The following is a 21,690-nucleotide window of genomic DNA, read 5'->3' as shown; positions in this document are numbered from 1 at the left end:
CATTTTTCCGGTACCCTTCCCCAGATCTGTGCCTCGACACAATCCTGTCTCGGACTTCTAGGACAATTCCTTTGAACTTGGTTTTTGCTCTGACATGCACTGTCAACTGTGGGACCTTATATAGACAGGTGTGTGCCTTTCCAAATCATGTCCAATCAATTGAATTTACCACAGTTGGACTCCAGTCAAGTTGTAGAAACATCTCAAGGATGATCATTGGAAACAGGATGCACCTGAGCTCAATTTCGAGTCTCCTAGCAAAGGATCTGAATACTTATGTAAATAAGGTATTTCTGTTTCTTATTTTTAATACATTTGCTAAAATAAAATAAAAACAGTTTTCACTTTGTCATTATGGGGCATTGTGTGTAGATTGATGAGTAAGAATGTAATTTAATCAATTTTAGGATAAGGCTGTAACGTAACAAAATGTGAAAAAAGGGAAGGGGTCAGAATACTTTCTTCACTACAGACAAAATACAGAGACCAGGGGAGTGGTAGAGATTCAGGGTGTTTAATAGTCACATGTACAGGGTTGTAGGTGGGTTCGCAGGTGGGATTGCAGGGTACAGTGAAAGTCTTCGAGCATTAACATGCAGGACTTTTGAAATAAAATAATGAAATAGAAATAACAACAGTATAAATAGCACTATATACACATCATAATAAGTGTAGCAGTGATGAATAAATAAATGTCCATTGGGGTGGAGGTAGAGTAAAGACTGTTGAGGGGCTGGGGTGGAATGACCATAGGGGGAGCAGCACCATTGAGCACAATAAAAACAATCAACATTTTAATACAATTTAAAATATACATATTAACAACAGCGATAAAATGCCATTGGTGTGGGTGCAGAATAAAAGTATGTTTGGGTGGGGTGGTGGGGCTGGTAGCTGACTAGTGGTGGCTATTCAGCAGCCTGATGGTCTGAGGGTAGAAACTATTGGCCAGTCTTTCAGTTTTTGCCATGATGCTTCTGTACTGCCATGTCTGAGTGATTGAAGCGGGTAGAACAGGTCATGGTTTGGTGTCTGGGGTCCCTGATGATCTTCTTGACTTCCTGTGACACCTGGTGTTGTAGGTGTCCTGTAGGGCAGTGTGCACCCCATGGTGCCTTGGCTGCATGTACACCCTCTGAAGAGCCTTGCGGTCTGCGGCGGTGGAGTTGCCGTACCAGGCTGTGATGCAGCCCAACAATATGCTCTCGATGGTGCTCCTGTAGAACACTGAGGGCCCTCGAGGACAGGCTGAATTTCATCAGCATCCTGAGGTTGAAGAGTTGCTGTAGTGCCTTCACTACTTTGTCCATGTGGTTAGATCATTTCAGCTTCTCTAAGATGTGAATGCCAAGGAATTTTAAGTTATTGACCGTCTCCCCATTGATGAGGACAGCCTGGTTCCTCTTGAAGTCCACAATCAGCTTCTTTGTTTTGCTAACGTCGAGGGAGGGGTTGTTTACTTGGCACCATGCCATCAGAGTGCCTACCTCCTCCCTGTAGMCTGTCTCGTCGTTGATCAGGCCTACTTCTGTCATGTCGTCAGTAAACTTGATGATGGAGTTGTAACTGTCTGAGGCCACGCAGTCGTTGGTATACAGGGAATACAGGAGGGGACTGAGGACGCACCCTTATGGGGCACCCCGTGTTGAGGATCAGTGTCGAGGAGGTAATGTTGCCCACCTTCTCCACCTGGGGGCTGCCCGTCAGGCAGTCCAGGACCCAGTTGCATAGGGAGTAGTGCTCAATTTAAGCAGTGCTTACTTGGTATGTGTTCGACTGGTAAAACAGTTTTAAAATACAGATTATTTCACAGATGTGCGAAAAGGAGCCATAAAACATCACACTTTTTTTTTTTAAAGCATATTCTTCAAAGAGAGAGAATTACATACTGAGAAAAATGACATATGCTGTATTCCATCGGATGGAGTTGGTCTTGAGATATAATCACACAACATTGAAACTCTAAACTACTGTAACTTGCAAAGAACCCTTTGCTTTATAAAAGTAATGTCACAGGTATACTGCACCAGTAATACGACAGAAAACAGCAGGTGCATTGCCTTTGAGTTCTTAGATACCTCAATCTATTAATGTGATTGGCTAGGTATCAAATTTAGGCTAGGTATCAAATTCAGGCTTTCTCCACATTTCAGAACCACAATAGTCTACTGAGCTAAAGCCTAGGCAATAATACTGGGAGCTAAAATGAGTCTTCAGGTGTCAGGCAAGGTTATAAAACATGTGAACATGTTTCACTAAACCACCTGTGCAGTGCAATACACACATTGGTTGGCAGGAGGTGTACAAAACACAGAGTGTCAGAGTGCAATACATCAAAAACGAACACCTTTCAGCCAAGAACAAAAATGTTGTGGTGAGAGGGTGATGCACATCGCTCACATTGCCTTGGTCCCTGTACAATAATAGAAAAAAAAACATGTTATAAACCAAAAAAGAAATATAACAAGTGACAAACCGAAACAGACTCCTCTGTGCAACAACACACACACACACACAACACACACATGCCCATAGAACATCCCTTTGTATTTTCTCAACACCATGGTTCTTACAGTTCCACTCTTGTCTTTACACATTCAAATCAACTGCCTGCTCCTACACTCTCCAACTGTCTGGAGCTCTTCCCTCTTGCTGACTTTGGAACTAGAACTCACCTCTGAGGAAGTAAAAGACAGAAAGAAAGGAAAAGAGAGAAGGTGAGAAAATGAGTGTCAGAGAGAGAGAGATCAAAGAGACAACAGAAGAAAAACAGAAATAGAGAGCGTGACAGAAAGGACAGAGAAGGCTAGTGAGAGAAAAAGGGGGAGAAAGACAGAAAAAGAGTGAGACAGTCAGAGACAAAGAGAAAGAGTCACTGGGTGAAGTGTGGGTAGCTGGAGACTGTCTGTGGTGTAGACTCATGTATGCAGCTCTGTGTTGGTTGCTAAGTAACAAGCTCTCACAGTCCTCTCCAGGTGGTAGCTAGGTTACACCATTTCACAGTCATCTGTGGGTGGTTTCTAGGATACACCAGACAATAGCGTTCACTTTCTATTGGTTGCTAGGTTACACCAGCTCACAGTGCCCACTCCGTGCTTGTTGTTAGGTTACACCAGTTCGTCCAGTAGTGTTCCTATGCTGTTGCGCTGTTCTGGGGGTCCTGCAATGGTTTTGTTGCACATGGGGCACACACAGCGCACCTCCAGCCATTTCACCAGACACCTAAGAAACACACAGAAATTGTATAATTTGCTAAACATTCCAAGTAACTGTAATTTTTGACATCACAAAGGATACATCTGTAAAATTCAGTATAATMGATGACATCACAAAGGCTGAATCTGTCAAATTCAGTGTAATTGTTGACATTTAGAGCAACAGATAGCCTAGCGATTAGAGCGTTAGTCAGGCCAGTAACCGGAAAGTTGCTAGTTTGAATCGATAAGCTGACAAGGAGAAAAATGATGGCAGACCCTGGCCCCTAGGAACATACAGAGATAAGCATACTATGAAATTGCTCCCCAATACCATCTGTTGTATATATTTAATGTATTACATGAATGGTGACCATAGCCCTTCCGAAAATACATTTAAATTGTGTTTTAATGCCATTTTTCCCCACCCTGCTCCATGTATTCAATGCAGGTAGCATAGTGGTTAAGTAACCGAAAGGTCGCCGGTTCGAATCTCCAAACTGGCTAGGTGAAAAATCTGTCAATGTGCCCTTAAGCAAGGCACTTAACCCAAATTGCTCTGGATAAGTGGCTAAATGACAACAAAAAAATATTACATTTCAAATTTGGCTTTACTTCTGGGCATTTGGTAGTTATTATGACGCATCTGGCAGTTCCTAACCTGGCCCTGACCCCACTCTCCGAAGGATGTCTCAGGGAGAGTTGTGATATGCACTTTTTTGGGGCTGGGGGGGGGCGACGACAAATATAAGTACCCTCCAAAATTATTATTATTATCACAAAGGAAACATCTGTAATATTAAGTCCAATTATGTCTAATTGATGACATCACAAAGGTAGCAACAGATCATCACAAAGGGAATTCCAGAGCAAGAGAGAGTATCTAAAAAAAGAAAAACAATGTTGCACATTAAAGGGCTTCAAATGATATTCAGTGTTTACCAAGAGGTGCCTCTAGTCAGGCAAGTATTGTCTTCCTGTGACCTGGAAACATTTCATAACTGTGGGTATGTCAGTGACAAATCTCTCCATTCAAAAACTGTGTGCTGACTGAAATTAATGGCGGTGACCTCCTTCCTCCTAATATGGTACTCACTTCCTGTGAAAGGCATGTTGGCATGGCAACACTCCCAGCTCATCTTTGACTTTGAAGTCTTCCAGGCAAACAGCACACGTCTGCTGTAAGAGTGACAGCGACAGGAACACGACCAGAGGAGACACAGGGAAGGATATGTTGAGGGAGCAAGAGAGAGAACAAGAGAGAGAACGAGAGAGAACGAGAGGCGAGGTTGAGGTGGCATCAGATATTTTTTATTATGTCCCACTATTATTGTTACTAGGACTGACAGACATTGTAACTATTCACAATCAGTAACGTTAAGTAGATTGTATTCTTACCCCATGGAGATTCAACTTCTTAGGATCTCCTTTTAAAACCACCTCTCTGTAGCCAAACCTATCACTCTGGGCTTGGTGCCTTAGTTTACTGTAGGTGAACAAACACACAAAGTACAACCATTAGAGATGACCTACTGTATGTCATTGGTAAGAGTATGTTTTTGCAAGCAGTCCCAGTCCCTCCCTTGTATTGGTCAGAGCAGTGAAGGTAGTACACCTTCAGTAGAAAATTATTTACAATTGTTTGTATCAAACGGTGGTACGGGTATCAGTGAATGTAACCTTGACTTTACTTGTATAAAACAGTCTTCATTTTGATAAATCAATCATACTGTATATTATGTACATCAGTGAAGGAAGGGATGGACCATCCTCCTCAGTGAATTTCATAAAAATAGTGAAACAATATACATTGGGGCAAAAAAGTATTTAGTCAGCCACCAATTGTGCAAGTTCTCCCACTTAAAAAGATGAGAGAGGCCTGTAATTTTCATCATAGGTACACTTCAACTATGACAGACAAAATGAGAAAAAAAATCCAGAAATCACATTGTAGGATTTTAATGAATTTATTTGCAAATTATGGTGGAAAATAAGTATTTGGTCAATAACAAAGTTTTCTAATACTTTGTTATTTACTCTTTGTTGGCAATGACAGAGGTCAAACGTTTTCTGTAAGTCTTCACAAGGTTTTCACACACTGTTGCTGGTATTTTGGCCCATTCCTCCATGCAGATCTCCTTTAGAGCAGTGATGTTTTGGGGCTGTTGCTGGGCAACACGGACTTTCAACTCCCTCCAAAGATTTTCTATGGGGTTGAGATCTGGAGACTGGCTAGGCCCTCCAGGACCTTGAAATGCTTCTTACGAAGCCACTCCTTCATTGCCGGGTGGTGTTTGGGATCATTGTCATGCTGAAAGACCCAGCCACGTTTCATCTTCAATGCCCTTGCTGATGGAAGGAGGTTTTCACTCAAAATCTCACGATACATGGCCCCATTCATTCTTTCCTTTACACAGATCAGTCGTCCTGGTCCCTTTGCGGAAAAACAGCCCCAAAGCATGATGTTTCACCCCCATGCTTCACAGTAGGTATGGTGTTCTTTGGATGCAACTCAGCATTCTTTGTCCTCCAAACACGACGAGTTGAGTTTTTACCAAAAAGTTCTATTTTGGTTTCATCTGACCATTGACATTCTCCCAATCTTCTTCTGGATCATCCAAATGCTCTCTAGCAAACTTCAGATGGGCCTGGACATGTACTGGCTTAAGCAGGGGGACACGTCTGGCACTGCAGGATTTGAGTCCATGGCGGCGTAGTGTGTTACTGATGGTAGGCTTTGTTACTTTGGTCCCAGCTCTCTGCAGGTCATTACTAGTCCCCCCGTGTGGTTCTGGGATTTTTGCTCACCGTTCTTGTGATCATTTTTGACCCCCACGGGGTGAGATCTTGGGTGGAGCCAGATCGAGGGAGATTATCAGTGGTCTTGTATGTCTTCCATTTCCTAATAATTGCTCCACAGTTGATTTCTTCAACCAAGCTGCTTAACCTATTGCAGATTCAGTCTTCCCAGCCTGGTGCAGGTCTAACAAATTTTGTTTCTGGTGTCCTTTGACAGCTCTTTGGTCTTGGCCATAGTGGAGTTTTGGAGTGTGGCTGTTTGAGTTGTGGACAGGTGTTCTTTTATACTGATAACAAGTTCAAACAGGTGCCATTAATACAGGTAACGAGTGGAGGACAGAGGAGCCTCTTAAAGAAGAAGTAAGGTCTGTGAGAGCCAGAAATCTTGCTTGTTTGTAGGTGACCAAATACTTATTTTCCACCATAATTTGCAAATAAATTCATAAAAAATCCTACAATATGATTTTCTGGATTTTTTCTCTCATTTTGTCTGTCATAGTTGAAGTGTACCTATGATGAAAATTACAGGCCTCTCTCATCTTTTTAAGTGGGAGAACTTGCACAGTTGGTGGCTGACTAAATACTTTTTCCCCCCACTGTATATATTTTTTAAGTTTACTTTTTATATAAAATTATACTAAATATATTCACGTCACCAAATAATTGATTAAAACACACTGTTTTGCAATGAAAGTCTACAGTAGCCTCATGTCACTTTGTTCGTAATAATGATGGTCGGACCAAGGCGCAGCGTACTTCGAGTTCCACATATTTGAATGAAAGTGAAACTTACACTAATACAAAACAAAATAAAGAATAAAAGAACCGTGATGACAATGTAGGGGGGAACAAGCAACTAAACATAAACAATATCCCACAACCCACCAATTAGAGACAACGAATACCAGCTGCCTCTAATTGGTAATCATACACAAACATAGAAAAATAAACCTAGAACCCCACATAGAAATAATAAACTAGACTAAACACCCCTAGTCACGCCCTGACCTACTCTACCATAGAAAATACAGGCTTTCTATGGTCAGGACATGACACCTCAGCAGCACTCTGTGGGGTAGCACCATGGTGTAACAGGAGGACAGCTATCTTCTGTGCTCCTCTGGGTACACTGACTTCAATACAAACCTAGGACAACACAGGTGGATAACATGTTAGTTCATTGCGCCACTCTCATTCTCATGGTTCTCATCCCCTGCCATAGACTTACAGAGTAATTATGACAACTTCCGAAAGACCTCCTCCAACCTATCAGAGCATTTGCAGCATTAACTAACATGTTGTCCGACCAATCAATAGATCAGAGAATTAATCTAGCACTGAAAGCATAAACTACAGATAGCTAGCACTGCAGTGAATAAAATGTGGTGAGTGGTTGACTCAAAAGAGAAAGAAAATTGTTTAAAAGTTTCTTCCAAAATTAAAAAGAAGCAAGAGAAAGAAAAAAGATAGTTACAGTATATTTGGTTGTATTTCTTTACTTTCAAAATTTAGCTAGCTAGTTTAGGCTACTCAAACTCCTGGCTCAAACAAAGAGGGATGCTACGCTAGCTAGCTGGCTATAGCTATCTGACACTGGAACTTCTCCAAGTCAAGGTATTTATTGCCACTGTGGCCTGCCAGTGTAAACTGCTTGCTGACTGTACTGCATGATTGTAGCTGGTTTACCAATGTGTCCGTTCTAGTAGCTATGTTGACTATGACAATGATGTAGGCTGTGTGTAGTGGTTAGCAGTCATGACATGAAGGTTTGGCTTGGAAAGTGTTTTTTCGCCTGGTCACAGACAGCTGATGTGTTCTGCACTGAAGTTCACAAGAGAAGGGAAAAGGTGAGAGGAGGTGAGCGCATAGATATTTGCGAGAAGGAATTATATATACAACGAGCAAATTGGTCATCCTGTTTTTTGTGGCGGTTATGAAAGTGAACTGGGTTTGCATGTGATCAGCGGTGTATTTATTTAGCCGATTCTATTCAAAAACATTTCTTAAATGGAAGCAAACGGAACGGGGCTAAACATACCTGAATTTGTCCAATAGAAACTCAAATTTGCAACTGTTGGACTAATGATTATACCCTAGATCAGCTAGATGCAGGCAAGAGTGTTCAACGCGGTATTGAATGTGTCAATGTCTCTTACCTTGATTGCTCAAAATTCTCTCGACCTGTGCACCTACGTTGTAAACGTTCATTCATAGGCTAGGTTGTAGCAACCTCATGGTGGGTATAGGGAACATTTTAGTATCATGTAGAAGCCTAAAGCTATCGATGTTACATTGAACTGGGTGAATGGAATAGGAATGACAGTCATCCAATATGCTGTAATAGAAATAAGGCCATGCTCATCAAAAAAAAGAATCATCCTCCCTAATCTTAAACAGCACCAACCGCCACTGGTGTACATACTAGTTTTGTTACTTTTTTACTTCTGTATTTTGAATGTTTTTCTTGATTGATATTGTACTCCATTGTTGAGGAGTTAGCAAGCAACCATTTCACTGTACCGTGTGCACGTGTCTACCCAGTTCACTACATTCTTTAAGGCCTGGGAAAACTCCATGTATATAAAGCAAATATCCTCACATTGTTCTACATGGTGCAATGTTATCAGTCATCAACAACACTAAATTGATCAAAACAACAACTATAGTGCTTGGCTGGGCTCCATACAAATGTCCTGTCATTTTGGGGCAGATTAAATGCATGCACGCAAACACACACACACACATGTAAAAAAAATTATATATAAAATAAAATAAAAAAAACTGCCATAGCAAGGACCCCAGAAATAAGAGACACAGTTAGCGAAGTGATAAAGATCTGCTCTCCATTGTTTGAGTTGGAAAATTATTTAGGGGCCTGGGAAGCGCAGTGCACTCATTACGTGTGTGTGTGTGTAACAATTTGGCTTTGACAATGTGATTCATTATCTACAGGTAAATATTTACTTGGCCATACAGAGAATCATATACCCTATGTGCATTCTTAGGAGTTCATATTCAAAAACGGCAGTTAATTAAACAGTCCATCGTTCACACTTGCTCAACAAATATTAACCGAGTTGTCAGAACAATGACAATATCCCCACTTCTCTATTGACTACCCTCTCTCCCTCGCTTTCTACTCTGATGAACATAGAACAACAAATGGAACAACACAAAATACACAAAGTGAAATGAAATACCATGTCTATCTGAGATTAGTCTAGAAGCGGTTTATATGATTTCTCCTAGATTCTTCCAGTCAGAGCTATTTTGTTTTGTTGTTTAATGAACCCCAGCTTATTATAATGGACCCTCAGCCTGGATGACAGGTATCATTATTGCCAGATGACACTGTGGAGAATGCTTTTCTTTCCTTTTCTTTCTCTTTCACTAAGACTTATGTTCAAACCCAGCACTAACAGCAGCAACTGTCATTGTGTATTGCGGCACCAGAGTTTTCCATCAAGCAAATTTGAATATACAGTACCAGTCAAAAGTTGACACCCCTACTCATTCCAGGGTTTTTCTTTATTTTGAACATTGTAGAATAATAGTAAAGACATCAAAACTATGAAGTAACACATATGGAATCATGTAGTAACCAAAAAAGTGTTATCCAAATAATTTTTTTGCTTTGAAATTCTTCAAAGTAGCCACCCTTTGCCTTGATGACAGCTTTGCACACTCTTGGCTTCACCTGGAATGCTTTTGAAATGTCTTGAAGGAGTTCCCACATACAGTTGAAGTCGGAACCTACACTTAGGTTGGAGTCATTAAAACTAGTTTTTCAACCACTCCATAAATATCTTGTTAACAAACTATAGTTTCGGCAAGACGGTTAGGACATCTACTTTGTGTGTGACACAAGTAATTTTTTCAACAATTATTTACAGACAGATTATTTCACCGTATCACAATTCCAGTGGGTCAGAAGATTACATACACTAAGTTGACTGTGCCTTTAAAAATCTTGGAAAATTCCAGACAATTATGTCATGGCTTTAGAAGCTTCGGATAGGCTAATTGACAGAATTTGAGTCAATTGGAGGTGTACCTGTGCTTCAATGCCTAACTTCAAACTCAGTGCCTCTTTGCTTGACATCATGGGAAAATCAAAAACAATCAGCCAAGAGCTCAGCAAAAACATTGTAGACCTCCACAAGACTGGTTCATCCTTGGGAGCAATTTCCAAACGACTGAAGGTACCACGTTCATCTGTACAAACAATAGTACGCAAGTTTAAACACCATGGGACCACGCAGCCGTCATACCGCTCAGGAAGGAGACGCGTTCTGTCTCCTAGAGATAAACTAACTTTGGTGCGAAAACTGCAAATCAATCCCAGAACAACAGCAAAAGAACCTGTGAAGATGCTGGAGGAAACAGGTAAAAAAGTATCTATATCCACAGTAAAACGAGTCCTATTTCGACATAACCTGAAAGGCCGCTCAGCAAGGAAGAAGCCACAGCTCCAAAACCGCCATAAAAAAGCCAGACTACGGTTTGCAACTGCACATGGAGACAAAGATCGTACTTTTTGGAGAAATGTCCTATGGTCTGATGAAACAAAAATAGAACTGTTTGGCCATAAAGACCATGTTATGTTATGTTTGGAGGAAAAAGGGGGAGGCCTGCAAGTCAAAGAACACCATCCCAACCGTGAAGCAGGGGGTGGCAGCATCATGTTGTGGGGGTGCTTAGCTGCAGGAGGGACTGGTGCACTTCACAAAATAGAGGTCATCATGAGGATGGAAATTATGTGGATATATTGAAGCAACATCTCAAGACATCAGTCAGGAAGTTAAAGCTTGGTCACAAATGGGTCTTTCAAATGGACAATGACCCCAAGCATACTTCCAAAGTTGTAGCAAAATGGCTTAAGGACAACAAAGTCAAGGTATTGGAGTGGCTATCACAGTCCTGACCTCAATCTCATAGAAGATTTGTGGGCAGAACTGAAAAAGCATGTGCGAGCAAGGAGGCCTACAAACCTGACCCAGTTACACCAGCTCTGTCAGGAGGAATTGGCCAAATTTCATCCAACTTATTGTGGGAAGTTTGTGGAAGGCTACCCAAAACGTTTGACCCAAGCTAAACAATTTAAAGGCAATGCTACCAAATACTAATTGAGTGAATGTAAACTTCTGACCCACTGGGAATGTGATGAAAGAAATAAAAGCTTAAATAAATCATTCTCTCTACTATTATTCTGACATTTCACATTCTTAAAATAAAGTGGTAATCCTAACTGACCTAAGACCGGAAATTATTACTAAGATTAAATGTCAGGAATTGTGAAAAACTGAGTTTAAATGTAGTTGGCTAAGGTGTATGTAAACTTCTGACTTCAACTGTATGCTGAGCACTTGTTGGCTGCTTTTCCTTCACTCTGCAGTCCAACTCATCCCAAACCATCTCAATTGAGTTGAGGTTGGGTGATTGTGGAGACCAGATCATCTGATGCAGCACTCCATCCCTCTCCGTCTTGGTCAAATAGCCCTTACACAGCCTGGAAGTATGTTGGGTCATTGTCCTGTTGAAAAACAAATGACAGTCCCACTAAGCGCAAACCAGATGGGATGGCGTATTGCTGCAGAATGCTGTGGTAGCCATGCCGGTTATGTGTGCCTTGAATTCTAAATAAATCACTGACAGTGTCACCAGCAAAGCACCCCCACACCATCACACCTCCTCCTCCATGCTTCACAGTGGGAACTACACTTGCAGAGATCATCCATTCACCTACTCTGCATCTCAGAAAGACACGGCGGCTGGAACCAAAAATCTCAAATTTGGACTGATCAGACCAAAGGACAGATTTCCATCGGTCTAATGTCCATTACTCGTGTTTCTTGGCTTAAGCAAGTCTCTTCTTCTTACTGTGTTACTTTAGTCGTTTTTTTTGCAGCAATTGGACCATGAAGGCCTAATTCACGCAGTCTCTAATGAACATTGATGTTGAGATGTGTAGTTACATGAACTCTGAAGCATTTATTTGGACTGCAATTTCTGAGGCTGTAACTCTAATAAACTTATCCTCTGTAGCAGAGGTAACTCTGGGTCTTCCTTTCCTGAGGCGATCCTCATTAGAGCCAGTTTCATCAAAGCGCTTGATGGTTTTTGCGACTGCACTTGAAAAAACTTTCAAAGTTCTTGACATTTTCCAGATTGACTGACCTTCATGTCTTAAAGTAATGATGGACTGCCATTTTTCTTTGCTAATTTGAGCTGTTCTTGCCATAATATAGACTTGGTCTTTTACCAAATAGAAGAAGAAGTAAGAAATTCCACAAATTAACTTTTAACAAATGCATTCCATGAGACCAGCTCATAAAGCTGGTTGAGAGAATGCAAGAGCGTGCAAAGCTGTTATCAAGGCAAAGGTTGGCTACTTTGAAGAATCTGAAATATAAAATAAACTCAGCAAAAAAAGAAACATCCTCTCACTGTCAACTGCGTTAATTTTCAGCAAACTTAACATGTGTAAATATTTGTATGAACATAACAAGATTCAAAAACTGAGACGTAAACTGAACAAGTTCCACAGACATGTGACGAACAGCAATTGAATAATGTGTCCCTGAACAAAGGGGGGTGGGGGGGGGGTCAAAATCAAAAAGTAACATTCAGTATCTGGTGTGGCCACCAGCTGCATTAAGTACTGCAGTGCATCTCCGGGAGATCCGGGCTCTTCACTGGCCATGGCAGGACACTGACATTCCTGTCTTGCAGGAAATCACGCACAGAACGAGCAGTATGGCTGGTGGCATTGTCATGCTGGAGGGTCATGTCAGGATGAGCCTGCAGGAAGGATACCGCCTGAGGGAGGAGGATGTCTTCCCTGTAAGGCACAGCGTTGAGACTGCCTGCAAACAAGCTCAGTCTGATGATGCTGTGACACACCGCCCCAGACCACGACGGACCCTCTACCTCCAATTGATCCCGCTCCAGAGTACAGGCCTCGGTGTAATGCTCATTCCTTCAACGATAAACGCGAATCCGACCATCACCCCTGGTGAGACAAAACCGCGACTCGACAGTGAAGAGCACTTTTTGCCAGTCCTGTCTGGTCCAGCGACGGTGGTTTTGTGCCCATAGGCGACGTTGTTGCCGGTGATGTCTGGTGAGGACCTGCCTTACAACAGGCCTACAAGCCCTCAGTCTAGCCTCTCAGCCTATTGAGGACAGTCTGAGCACTGATGGAGGGATTGGGCGTTCCTGGTGTAACTCGGGCAGTTGTTGTTGTCATGCTGTATCTGTCCCGCAGGTGTGATGTTCGGATGTACCGATCCTGTGCAGGTGTTGTTACACGTGGTATGCCACTGCGAGGACGATCAGCTGTCCGTCCTGTCTCCCTGTAGCGCTGTCTTAGGCGTCTCACAGTACAGACATTGCAATTTTTTGCCCTGGCCACATCTGCATTCCTCATGCCTCCTTGCAGCATGCGTAAGGCACGTTCACGCAGATGAGCAGGGTCCCTGGGCATCTTTCTTTTGGCGTTTTTCCAGAGTCAGTAGAAAGGCCTCTTTAGTGTCCAAAGTTTTCATAACTGTGACCTTAATTGCCTACCGTCTATAAGCTGTTAGTGTCTTAACGACCGTTCCACACGTGCATGTTCATTAATTGTTTATGGTTCATTGAATAAGCATGGYAAACAGTGTTTAAACCCTTTATAATGAAGATCTGTGAAGTTATTTGGATTTTTATATCTTTGAAAGACAGGGTACTGAAAAAGGGACGTTTCTTTTTTATCTGAGTTTATATTTTGATTTGTTTAATACTGTTATGTGATTCCATATGTTTTATTTCATAGTTTTGATGTCTTCACTATTATTCTACAATGTAGAAAATAGTACAAATAAAGAAAAAAAAAACTTGAATGAGTAGGTGTGTCCAAACCTTTGACTGGCACTGTATACTTTAGCCTACCACCATATAACAATACAGAAAATACCGCTACACACTTAAGTCACATGTACAGTATTATACAGCGGGTTTTGGTGTTCTCAAGGGTGTTACGTTGAACCCTGCTCCCCTAGCTCCAGTGACGTCTGTCCTCATACTGTGGCAGGCAGCTTCCTGCCGCCTCATTTCCTCACAGTCGTCCCCTCAGCTCATCAGAGAGTTCATTGTCAACAGAAGGAAATGTCAGCTCTCTCTCAACAGGAAAAGGTATCACAGAGGTGAGCATGTGGACTGCTCTGACAGCATGTCCGTGTGGATGTCTCTTACCCTCATCTGCAGCCAACAGGCTCTCTGACCCACTATTCTATTCCACTCTGTACAAAGTTCACCTGATGAAGTAACAGCAGAAGATGAGGCTGAGGATGAAGATGAAGATGCCTGTTCCGAAGATGATCATGTAGATGTTGAGGGGCAGGTCCTGGAAGGTGATGGGAGGCATGGTGCACGACTTGTTGGAGTAGACCAGTCCCAGACCACAGAAGCACCCTACATAGGGGACGAAAAAAGTGTTTAGAACATAGTAGCACCCTACACAGGGGACAAGTGTAGTGTTATGACCATAGAAACACCATTGGGACAAGTATAGTGTTAAAGAGGCATCCTCCACAGATTATAAGTACACATGCACAGTGTATGAATGAAGCACACATTTATAATCTGACACATTCAGCACCCTCACAGTGCTGAGAATTAAGAGGCATCCTGCAGAGGCAACAAGCACAATTTTGAGAAAACAGAGGCATGTTAAAAGGTAATAAATATAGGGTTTAGACTATAGACACACACTAACACACACACACACTGCCATCACAGCTGAGGGTCAGGGTTAACAGTGCTGCAGCTGTGTCCACCTCTGATACAGACGAAAGCACACACACAGACCACACACACACCTCTGTCTATACCTCACTCTTTCTCTCAAAGAAAGTACAACGACCATGGCATCGCTGCTCCATGAAAGACCATGCAATCTCCACTCCATGAAAGAACATGGCATCTCTGCTCCAAGACAATGGTACACAACACAACAGTATCTAGGCAACTAGTCTACATCATACAAGGCATATCCTGATTTCTAAGACTTACAACAGAACTAATTGTTTGATAAAACAGAGAAAATAAGACATAATGGCATTGTTGAAAAAGCTATTTAAGCTGTTCAATTAATTTAAATTCCTTTCTTGTTTTGCAATAAAATAAACCATTAATTCTTTCATCAAACACAGAGAAAAGTCTAACTGTTTTACACATCAGGGACTTTACTTCGTATCAATTTAAAGTGGTTTACATTTCTCAAGACAATATTGAGTCCTCTATTTGGCAGCATTGTTTGGAGAAAATGGCTTGATGTCTGCAGGACGCCCTGATTGAGAAAGACAAACAAGGGAATACTCTGACAAAACATACAAGGTCCTGAAAGGTGGTGGTCAACTGCATTTAAATTAAATCAACTCAGAAGAACAGGCCAAGGAGACAAACAGAATGTCCAATTCCAAGGTTGGTGGACATGAGTTGTTGAATAGGACGGAGAAGTGTACTAATGCTTCTGCCAAGACCTTTCTGTTTCAGGATGTAGTGTGCTTGCCCGTTAACGGCAGGGTTGAGGGACTGCTCTGTCCGTTCACCCTAAATTGCTACTTACACATCAAAGACATGCATCTACATAGAAATAGAACTATGAGATCATTTGATTCTATTTTTATGTGCATATATTCACCAATGAAATCCATGCAGAGGTTAGTCCGCCCACGTGCGTGTGTTGTCTGTAGCCCATCTGTGTGTGCAGTATGTGTGTGTCAATTAGACCACATTATCACTGAAGCATTCAAGTCGGTCGATGACCAGTTTAAGGTCAGGGGGGAAGATAGAACCGGGACAGGGAGAGGAACTGTGGGGGAGAGAGGAAGGCTGACCGTGGAGAATTAATGAGACACGGGTAGGCTGACAGAGAGGTCTTTGTGTGAGCCAGGTCAAATGAACCCTACTGCAAGTTTGAACTAGAGCCACTTCAATTCACAGAAAGTTTTTGGTGGCATTTTAATTAAATCAGAGATATTGTTCCATGAGACAGACTGTTAATTCATTGACCTCTGATATATTTATAATAACTCATCAACGAAAGAAAACAAAGTAAGCTCTCTCAATTCAATTTAAGAGGCTTTATTGGCATGGGAAACATATGTTAACATTGCCAAAGCAAGTGAAGTAGATAAAAAACTAATGTGAAATAAACAATAAAAATGAACAGTAAACATTACACTCACAAAAGTTCCCAAAAAATAAAATATATTTAAAATGTCATATTATGTGCAAATAGTTAAAGTACAAAAGGGAAAATATATAAACATAAATATGGGTTGTTTTTACAATAGTGTTTGTTCTTCACTGGTTGCCCTTTTCTTGTGGCAACCGGTCACAAATATTGCTGCTGTAATGGCACACTGTGGTGTTTCACCCAATAGATATGGGAATCTATCAAAATTGGATTTGTTTTTTAATTATTTGTGGGTCTGTGTAATCTGAGGGAAATATGAGTCTGTTATATGGTCATACATTTGGCAGGAGATTAGGAAGTGCAGCTCAGTTTCCACCTCATTTTATGGGCAGTGTGCACATAGCCTGTCTTRTCTTGATTGCCAGGTCTGCCTAAGGCAGCCTTTCTCAATAGCAAGACTATGCTCACTGAGTCTGAACATAGTCAAAGCTTTCCATAAGTTTGGGTCAGTSACAGTGGTCAGGTATTCTGCCACTGTGTACTCTCTGTCTAGGGCCAAATAGCGTTCTAGTTTGCTATGTTTTTTTGTTAATTCTTTCCAATGTGTCAGGTAATGATCTTATTGTTTTCTCATGATTTGGTTGGGTCTAATTGTGTTGTTGTCCTGGGGCTCTGTGGGGTCTGTTTGTGTTTGTGAACAGAGCCCCATGACCTGCTTGCTTAGGGGACTCTTCTCCAGGTTCATCTCTCTGTAGGTGATGGCTTTGTTATGGAAGGTTTGGGAATCGCTTCCTTTTAGGTGGTTGTAGAATTTAACGGCTCTTTTCTGCATTTTGATCTTTAGCGGGTATATGCCGAATTCTGCTCTGCATGCATTACTTGGTGTTTTACATTGTACAGAGAGGATATTTTTGCAGAATTGTGCATGCAGTCTCAATTTGGTGTTTGTCCCATTATGTGAATTCTTGGTTGGTGAGCGGACCCCAAAACTCACAACCATAAAGGGCAATGGGTTCTATAACTGATTCAAGTATTTAATGCCAGATCCTAATTGGTATGTTGAATTTTATGTTCCTTTTGATGGCATAGAAGGCCCTTCTTGTCTCTCAGATCGTTCACAGCTTTGTGGAAGTTACCTGTGACGCTGATGTTTAGGCCGAGGTACGTGTCGTTTTTTGTGTGCACTAGGGCAACGGTGTCTAGATGCAATTTTGGAACACCATTATTTTTTATCTTACTGAGATTTACTGTCATCAATGTTTTTAGAGCAATATGCCAGTGACACACACACACACCAGCTACACACTCATCTACAGCTGAACTCTAGGTGGACTAGGGTTACTGTCGTGAATGAGACCAGGTTGATTGTCTCTTTGTTTTTGGTTGGTGTCGTGACACTGTTTCTGTGTGGTTATAGCATCCTCATCATATCTGGACATGTCAAAAGGAGAGTGGAGAATCATGGTAAACAGTGGTAAACTGGATAAAGAGAAATATATGTTGGTCTAGTTCTGAACACACACACAAGGTGACTCACCAAGCAATCTTATTCCTCTGTTAAGGGGACGTCTATTAGACATGGCCCTGTGTGTGTGTGTGTGTGTGTGTGTGTGTGTGTGTGTGTGTGTGTGTGTGTGTGTGTGTGTGTGTGTGTGTGTGTAACAGATTGTTGTTCATGAGGGAGGGCTAAAGTAAAGAGAGAAAAAGAGGTAAAGAGAGAGAAAGCTCTTCAGTCTCATTGAGAGAGAGAAGTAGAAAGAGAGTTCTTGTCTATGTATTCATATCTGTTCACAGTTGATGAAACATATCACCTGTGATGCCTCTGCACTCACTCAAATGTGGGTCATACATGAATGCATCTGTATGTGTGTGTGTGTGCACTAGCTGACTGTGAGGAGCCCCCCATGACCAATGACCTATATTGGCACTCTCCAGAGGGACCCCCGTTGCCATGGCACCAGAGCCAGATGATGCATAGAGAACCCTGCTTTAACATTCTGAATGCATAACTGTTCTCCTGCTGTTATATATTCTGAATCTAGAACTGTTCTCCTGTTCTGACAGTCTCATTCTCAAACTGTTCCCCTGCTCTAACATTCTCAGTCAAGAACTGCTCCTCTATTCTAACATTGTAAATCTAAAACTGTGGCACTAATGTTCTCAATCTAGAACTGAGCTGATTTCTCAATGAGCCATTAACATTTTCATAAAAGGTAAAGGCTTGGGTAGTGGGTAGTAATGACTTTTGCAGATTTAAGGAGAGGTTTGAGGACTACACTCACACAAGGCTTTTACTGCTGCCTCCTTTTACAGACAGCGCTTCAATCAAATATTAATCAGCTCACATGAGCACAAGCATTCATCTGTGCTTTCAAGAAAAATAAAAGATGAGAACCACACGCAGATCAGTCTGTGTACAGTACATGTAAGACACTAGAAACAACCATTTATCTAGCCCAGCCATGAGGGTTGCTGAAGGTCCACCCTCTGCACCTGCTCTTAAAAATCCTCCGATCATAAGTATTCTCATTTGGGGAGCATGTTAGGATTTCTAAACCAGCTGTATACTGCCATAGATGGCATTTAGTGATGCCGAATACTAGTAGATAGGTGTAATGTGGCGTCAGCCAATTTAATAGCATATGTTCTTTCTGGATCCTATCGTTCCTGGCCACAGCAGGTAACATTTTGTAGGCCTCCTGTAGTTGCATGGAATTCTAATCTCCTGACCTACATAATGAGGATATACTTGCCTGGTTTCCAGTCTGGTTCCACTTCCAGCTCCTTTGTCATTGTCATGTTATTATGGCTATAGAGATATACAGTAATTCTCCAGGAATACAAATCACCTCTGTATTGTGACCTAAAGAGATAGTAATAGATCCTGGTATTGGCTGAGTGTGGAGATTCTCCTCCTCAAATTCAATCATCACTAAATGTCACGAAAGTTTGTGTCAAGGCCATGAGAAACAACACTAATACTGTGAGGAGTGTTTGGCATGACATTCAGAGGAGGCCAAACGGTCTGGCATACCTTGTCTTGGTCTGCACCCTGATGGAGTCTTTCAATCAGAAACATGTTTCTTTTCTTTTTAAACATCTCCCAAACGTCCATTTTTGTCATACAGTGGCTGCATATATTTTATAGATCTAGGCATGATATTCAGTCCTAGATATCTCAGAATAGCATGTGTACTCCAATCTATATTCATAGTTTATAAATTCAAAAATTCAAGTGCTGCAAAATGAATGTAAAATAAAGAGTACAAATACTTGAACTAGCCCAAACACTGGACCATTAAGAGAATGAAGAAATGTTGTGAATTCTAAACATCTTCATTCTCCAGCCACACCACTTTGAAGTTTGCCACAGCTCTTTCTAAGAGAATCAATGAGATTACATGAAAGTTGCAGAGGATGGTAAGAATCATGAACAAGGAACATCAAGCAGCAATAAGAAAGCAATGAGATTACATGACAAATAATGAAGGGATGAATTGTTGAAATAGCAATACAGGTCAAGCCCAGTTTGAGTGGATCCCCTATAGTCAATAAACGTTGATAGCAAGAGCACTGAATAAATAGAATATGACTGTGTGAATACATAATGGATTGATAGCCTAGACTACCAGTTTCAATATTGCCATTTAAAATTTGATCAATCCCACTTGAAAGCCATAGTGGCACAAATATATTCAACTGTAGGCTAATACAATTAAAGAAAACGACCATACCTTGTATTGCAAAATAATATTTATGTATTCAATCTCCTTCATTCTTGCCAAATTAAAAATATCAACCAAATAGAATAAATTACGTTTTTTTTTTTTTTTTTTATAGTCCAATAACACTTGAAATAAGAGTTGAATAGTCCTTCGCATTTAACACATAAAATTTCGGTCAACATCAGAGAAAAATATTAACGCTCACCGTTAAACCACTGAAACGGGTGCATCAATGCACCGGAGGTGGTCCTGTATGAGAAAGGATTCGTGTTTATCAACAAACGGTTGATGCTACAGTGGCCGTAGGGCTTGTCCGCCGTATATGCAGTTGGCTGTATTCAAATCACCTTATGATTCGATATCCAGCCCAAAATAGAAAATATAGCATATATCCAATAAAAACACCGTATGGCGCCAAATGTAGCCTATCAGTAAAGTTCTTGGCGTAAAGGCAAAATGGAGCGATAATTTACACTGCGGTTCATCTTTAAGATACTGGTGTCGTTGCTAACTACGAAAATACATTTCAGCCTTCCACAGTTCAATTAAATAGGCTACCACTGATTTACCCTTCAATAATTGGATATATTCGCAAGCTGCTTCAAACCAATGACTGTATATAACTGACCCAGCGTCTGTGGAGAGAACGATGGATCAGTTATTCCTACCCCCTCCAAAAAAGAAGCGATAGACATCCAGATGGTCCAATCGCTACCTTGCCTGGACCCACTTGGAAGGTTTCCACTAGATAGCACAGCCATAAAGTCAAGATTGGTTATATTGTAAAAAATCATGAAAACAAAAATMAGCTTTTTGGTCTTAATTTAAGGTTAAGATTAGGCATAAGGTTAGCAGTGTGTTTAAGGATAGGGTAAACGATAGGGTTAGGATTCAAATCTCATTTTAAGAAGACATATTGTAGAAATAGGCGGGGTTTGTCTTTGTGGCTGTGGTAACTAATGACGACCCGTTGGTGACCTCGTTGTGTTGTGACGGCGCGGGTGGATTTTTTATTTGTTTGATTTAACTAGGCAAGTCAGTTAAGAACAAATTCTTATTTACAATGTCAGCCTACAAAAAGGCAAAAGGGGACGGGGGCTGGGGGCGAGGATAAAAAATATAGGACAAAACACACATCACGACTAGATACATACACTACATGAAGAGAGATGTAAGAGTGGATGGATGGGTCGTAGGCTCGCATACGATGTTATTATACTGAACAAACATATAAACGCAGCCTGCAACAATTTCAAGGATGTTACTTTAGTTACAGTTCATATAAGGAAATCAGGCAATTTAAATAAATTCATTAGGCCCTAATCTATGAATTTCACATGACTGGGAAAGCAGATATGCATCTGTTGGTCACAGATACCTTAAAAAATGTGCCTCAGGATCTTGTCACGGTATTTCTGTGAATTCAAATGACCATTGATAAAATGCAACTGTGTTKGTTGTCTGTAGCTTATACCTGCCCATACCATAACCCCACCAMGGGGCACTCTGTTCACAAAGTTGACATCAGCAAACCGCTCGCCCCCTCACAACCGCACATACTGCCAAATTCTCTCAAAAGACTTGAGTGGCTTARGGTAGAGAAATGAACATTCAATTATTTGGCAACAGCTCTGGTGGACATTCCTGCAGTCAGCATGCTAATTGTACACTCCATCAAAACTTGAGACATCTGTGGTATTGTGTTGTGTGACAAAACAGCACATTTTTTGAGTGGCCTTTTATTGTCCCCAGTACTAGGTGCATCTGTGTAATGATCATGCTGTTTAATCAG

At 41.3% G+C, this 21,690-nt stretch overlaps 1 protein-coding gene across 3 annotated transcripts; it reads right to left on the bottom strand.

Moving 5' to 3' along the window:
- Positions 1-498: 498 nt before the first annotated feature.
- Positions 499-21,653, bottom strand: rnf122 (ring finger protein 122). 3 transcript variants are annotated; one of them, XM_023979009.2, is made up of 6 exons: positions 20,468-21,653; positions 20,104-20,147; positions 14,288-14,444; positions 4,593-4,680; positions 4,291-4,373; positions 499-3,222 (listed from the first exon to the last, which is right to left on the bottom strand). In XM_023979009.2, exons 2-6 carry the CDS (start codon positions 20,126-20,128, stop codon positions 3,108-3,110), a joined length of 468 nt encoding a protein of 155 aa, XP_023834777.1. In that variant the 5' UTR covers positions 20,129-20,147; positions 20,468-21,653; the 3' UTR covers positions 499-3,107. The 3 variants fall into 3 exon arrangements, with proteins under 3 accessions (XP_023834777.1, XP_023834778.1, XP_023834779.1); XM_023979010.2 differs by having other exon boundaries at positions 20,527-21,653; XM_023979011.2 differs by having other exon boundaries at positions 4,291-4,370; positions 20,104-21,653.
- Between the last annotated feature and the right edge of the window lie 37 nt (positions 21,654-21,690).

This window comes from Salvelinus sp. IW2-2015, linkage group LG33 (genome assembly GCF_002910315.2).
Source record: "Salvelinus sp. IW2-2015 linkage group LG33, ASM291031v2, whole genome shotgun sequence".
Lineage (NCBI taxonomy): Eukaryota > Metazoa > Chordata > Actinopteri > Salmoniformes > Salmonidae > Salvelinus > Salvelinus sp. IW2-2015.
This window is presented reverse-complemented; position numbering and strand designations above follow the sequence as displayed.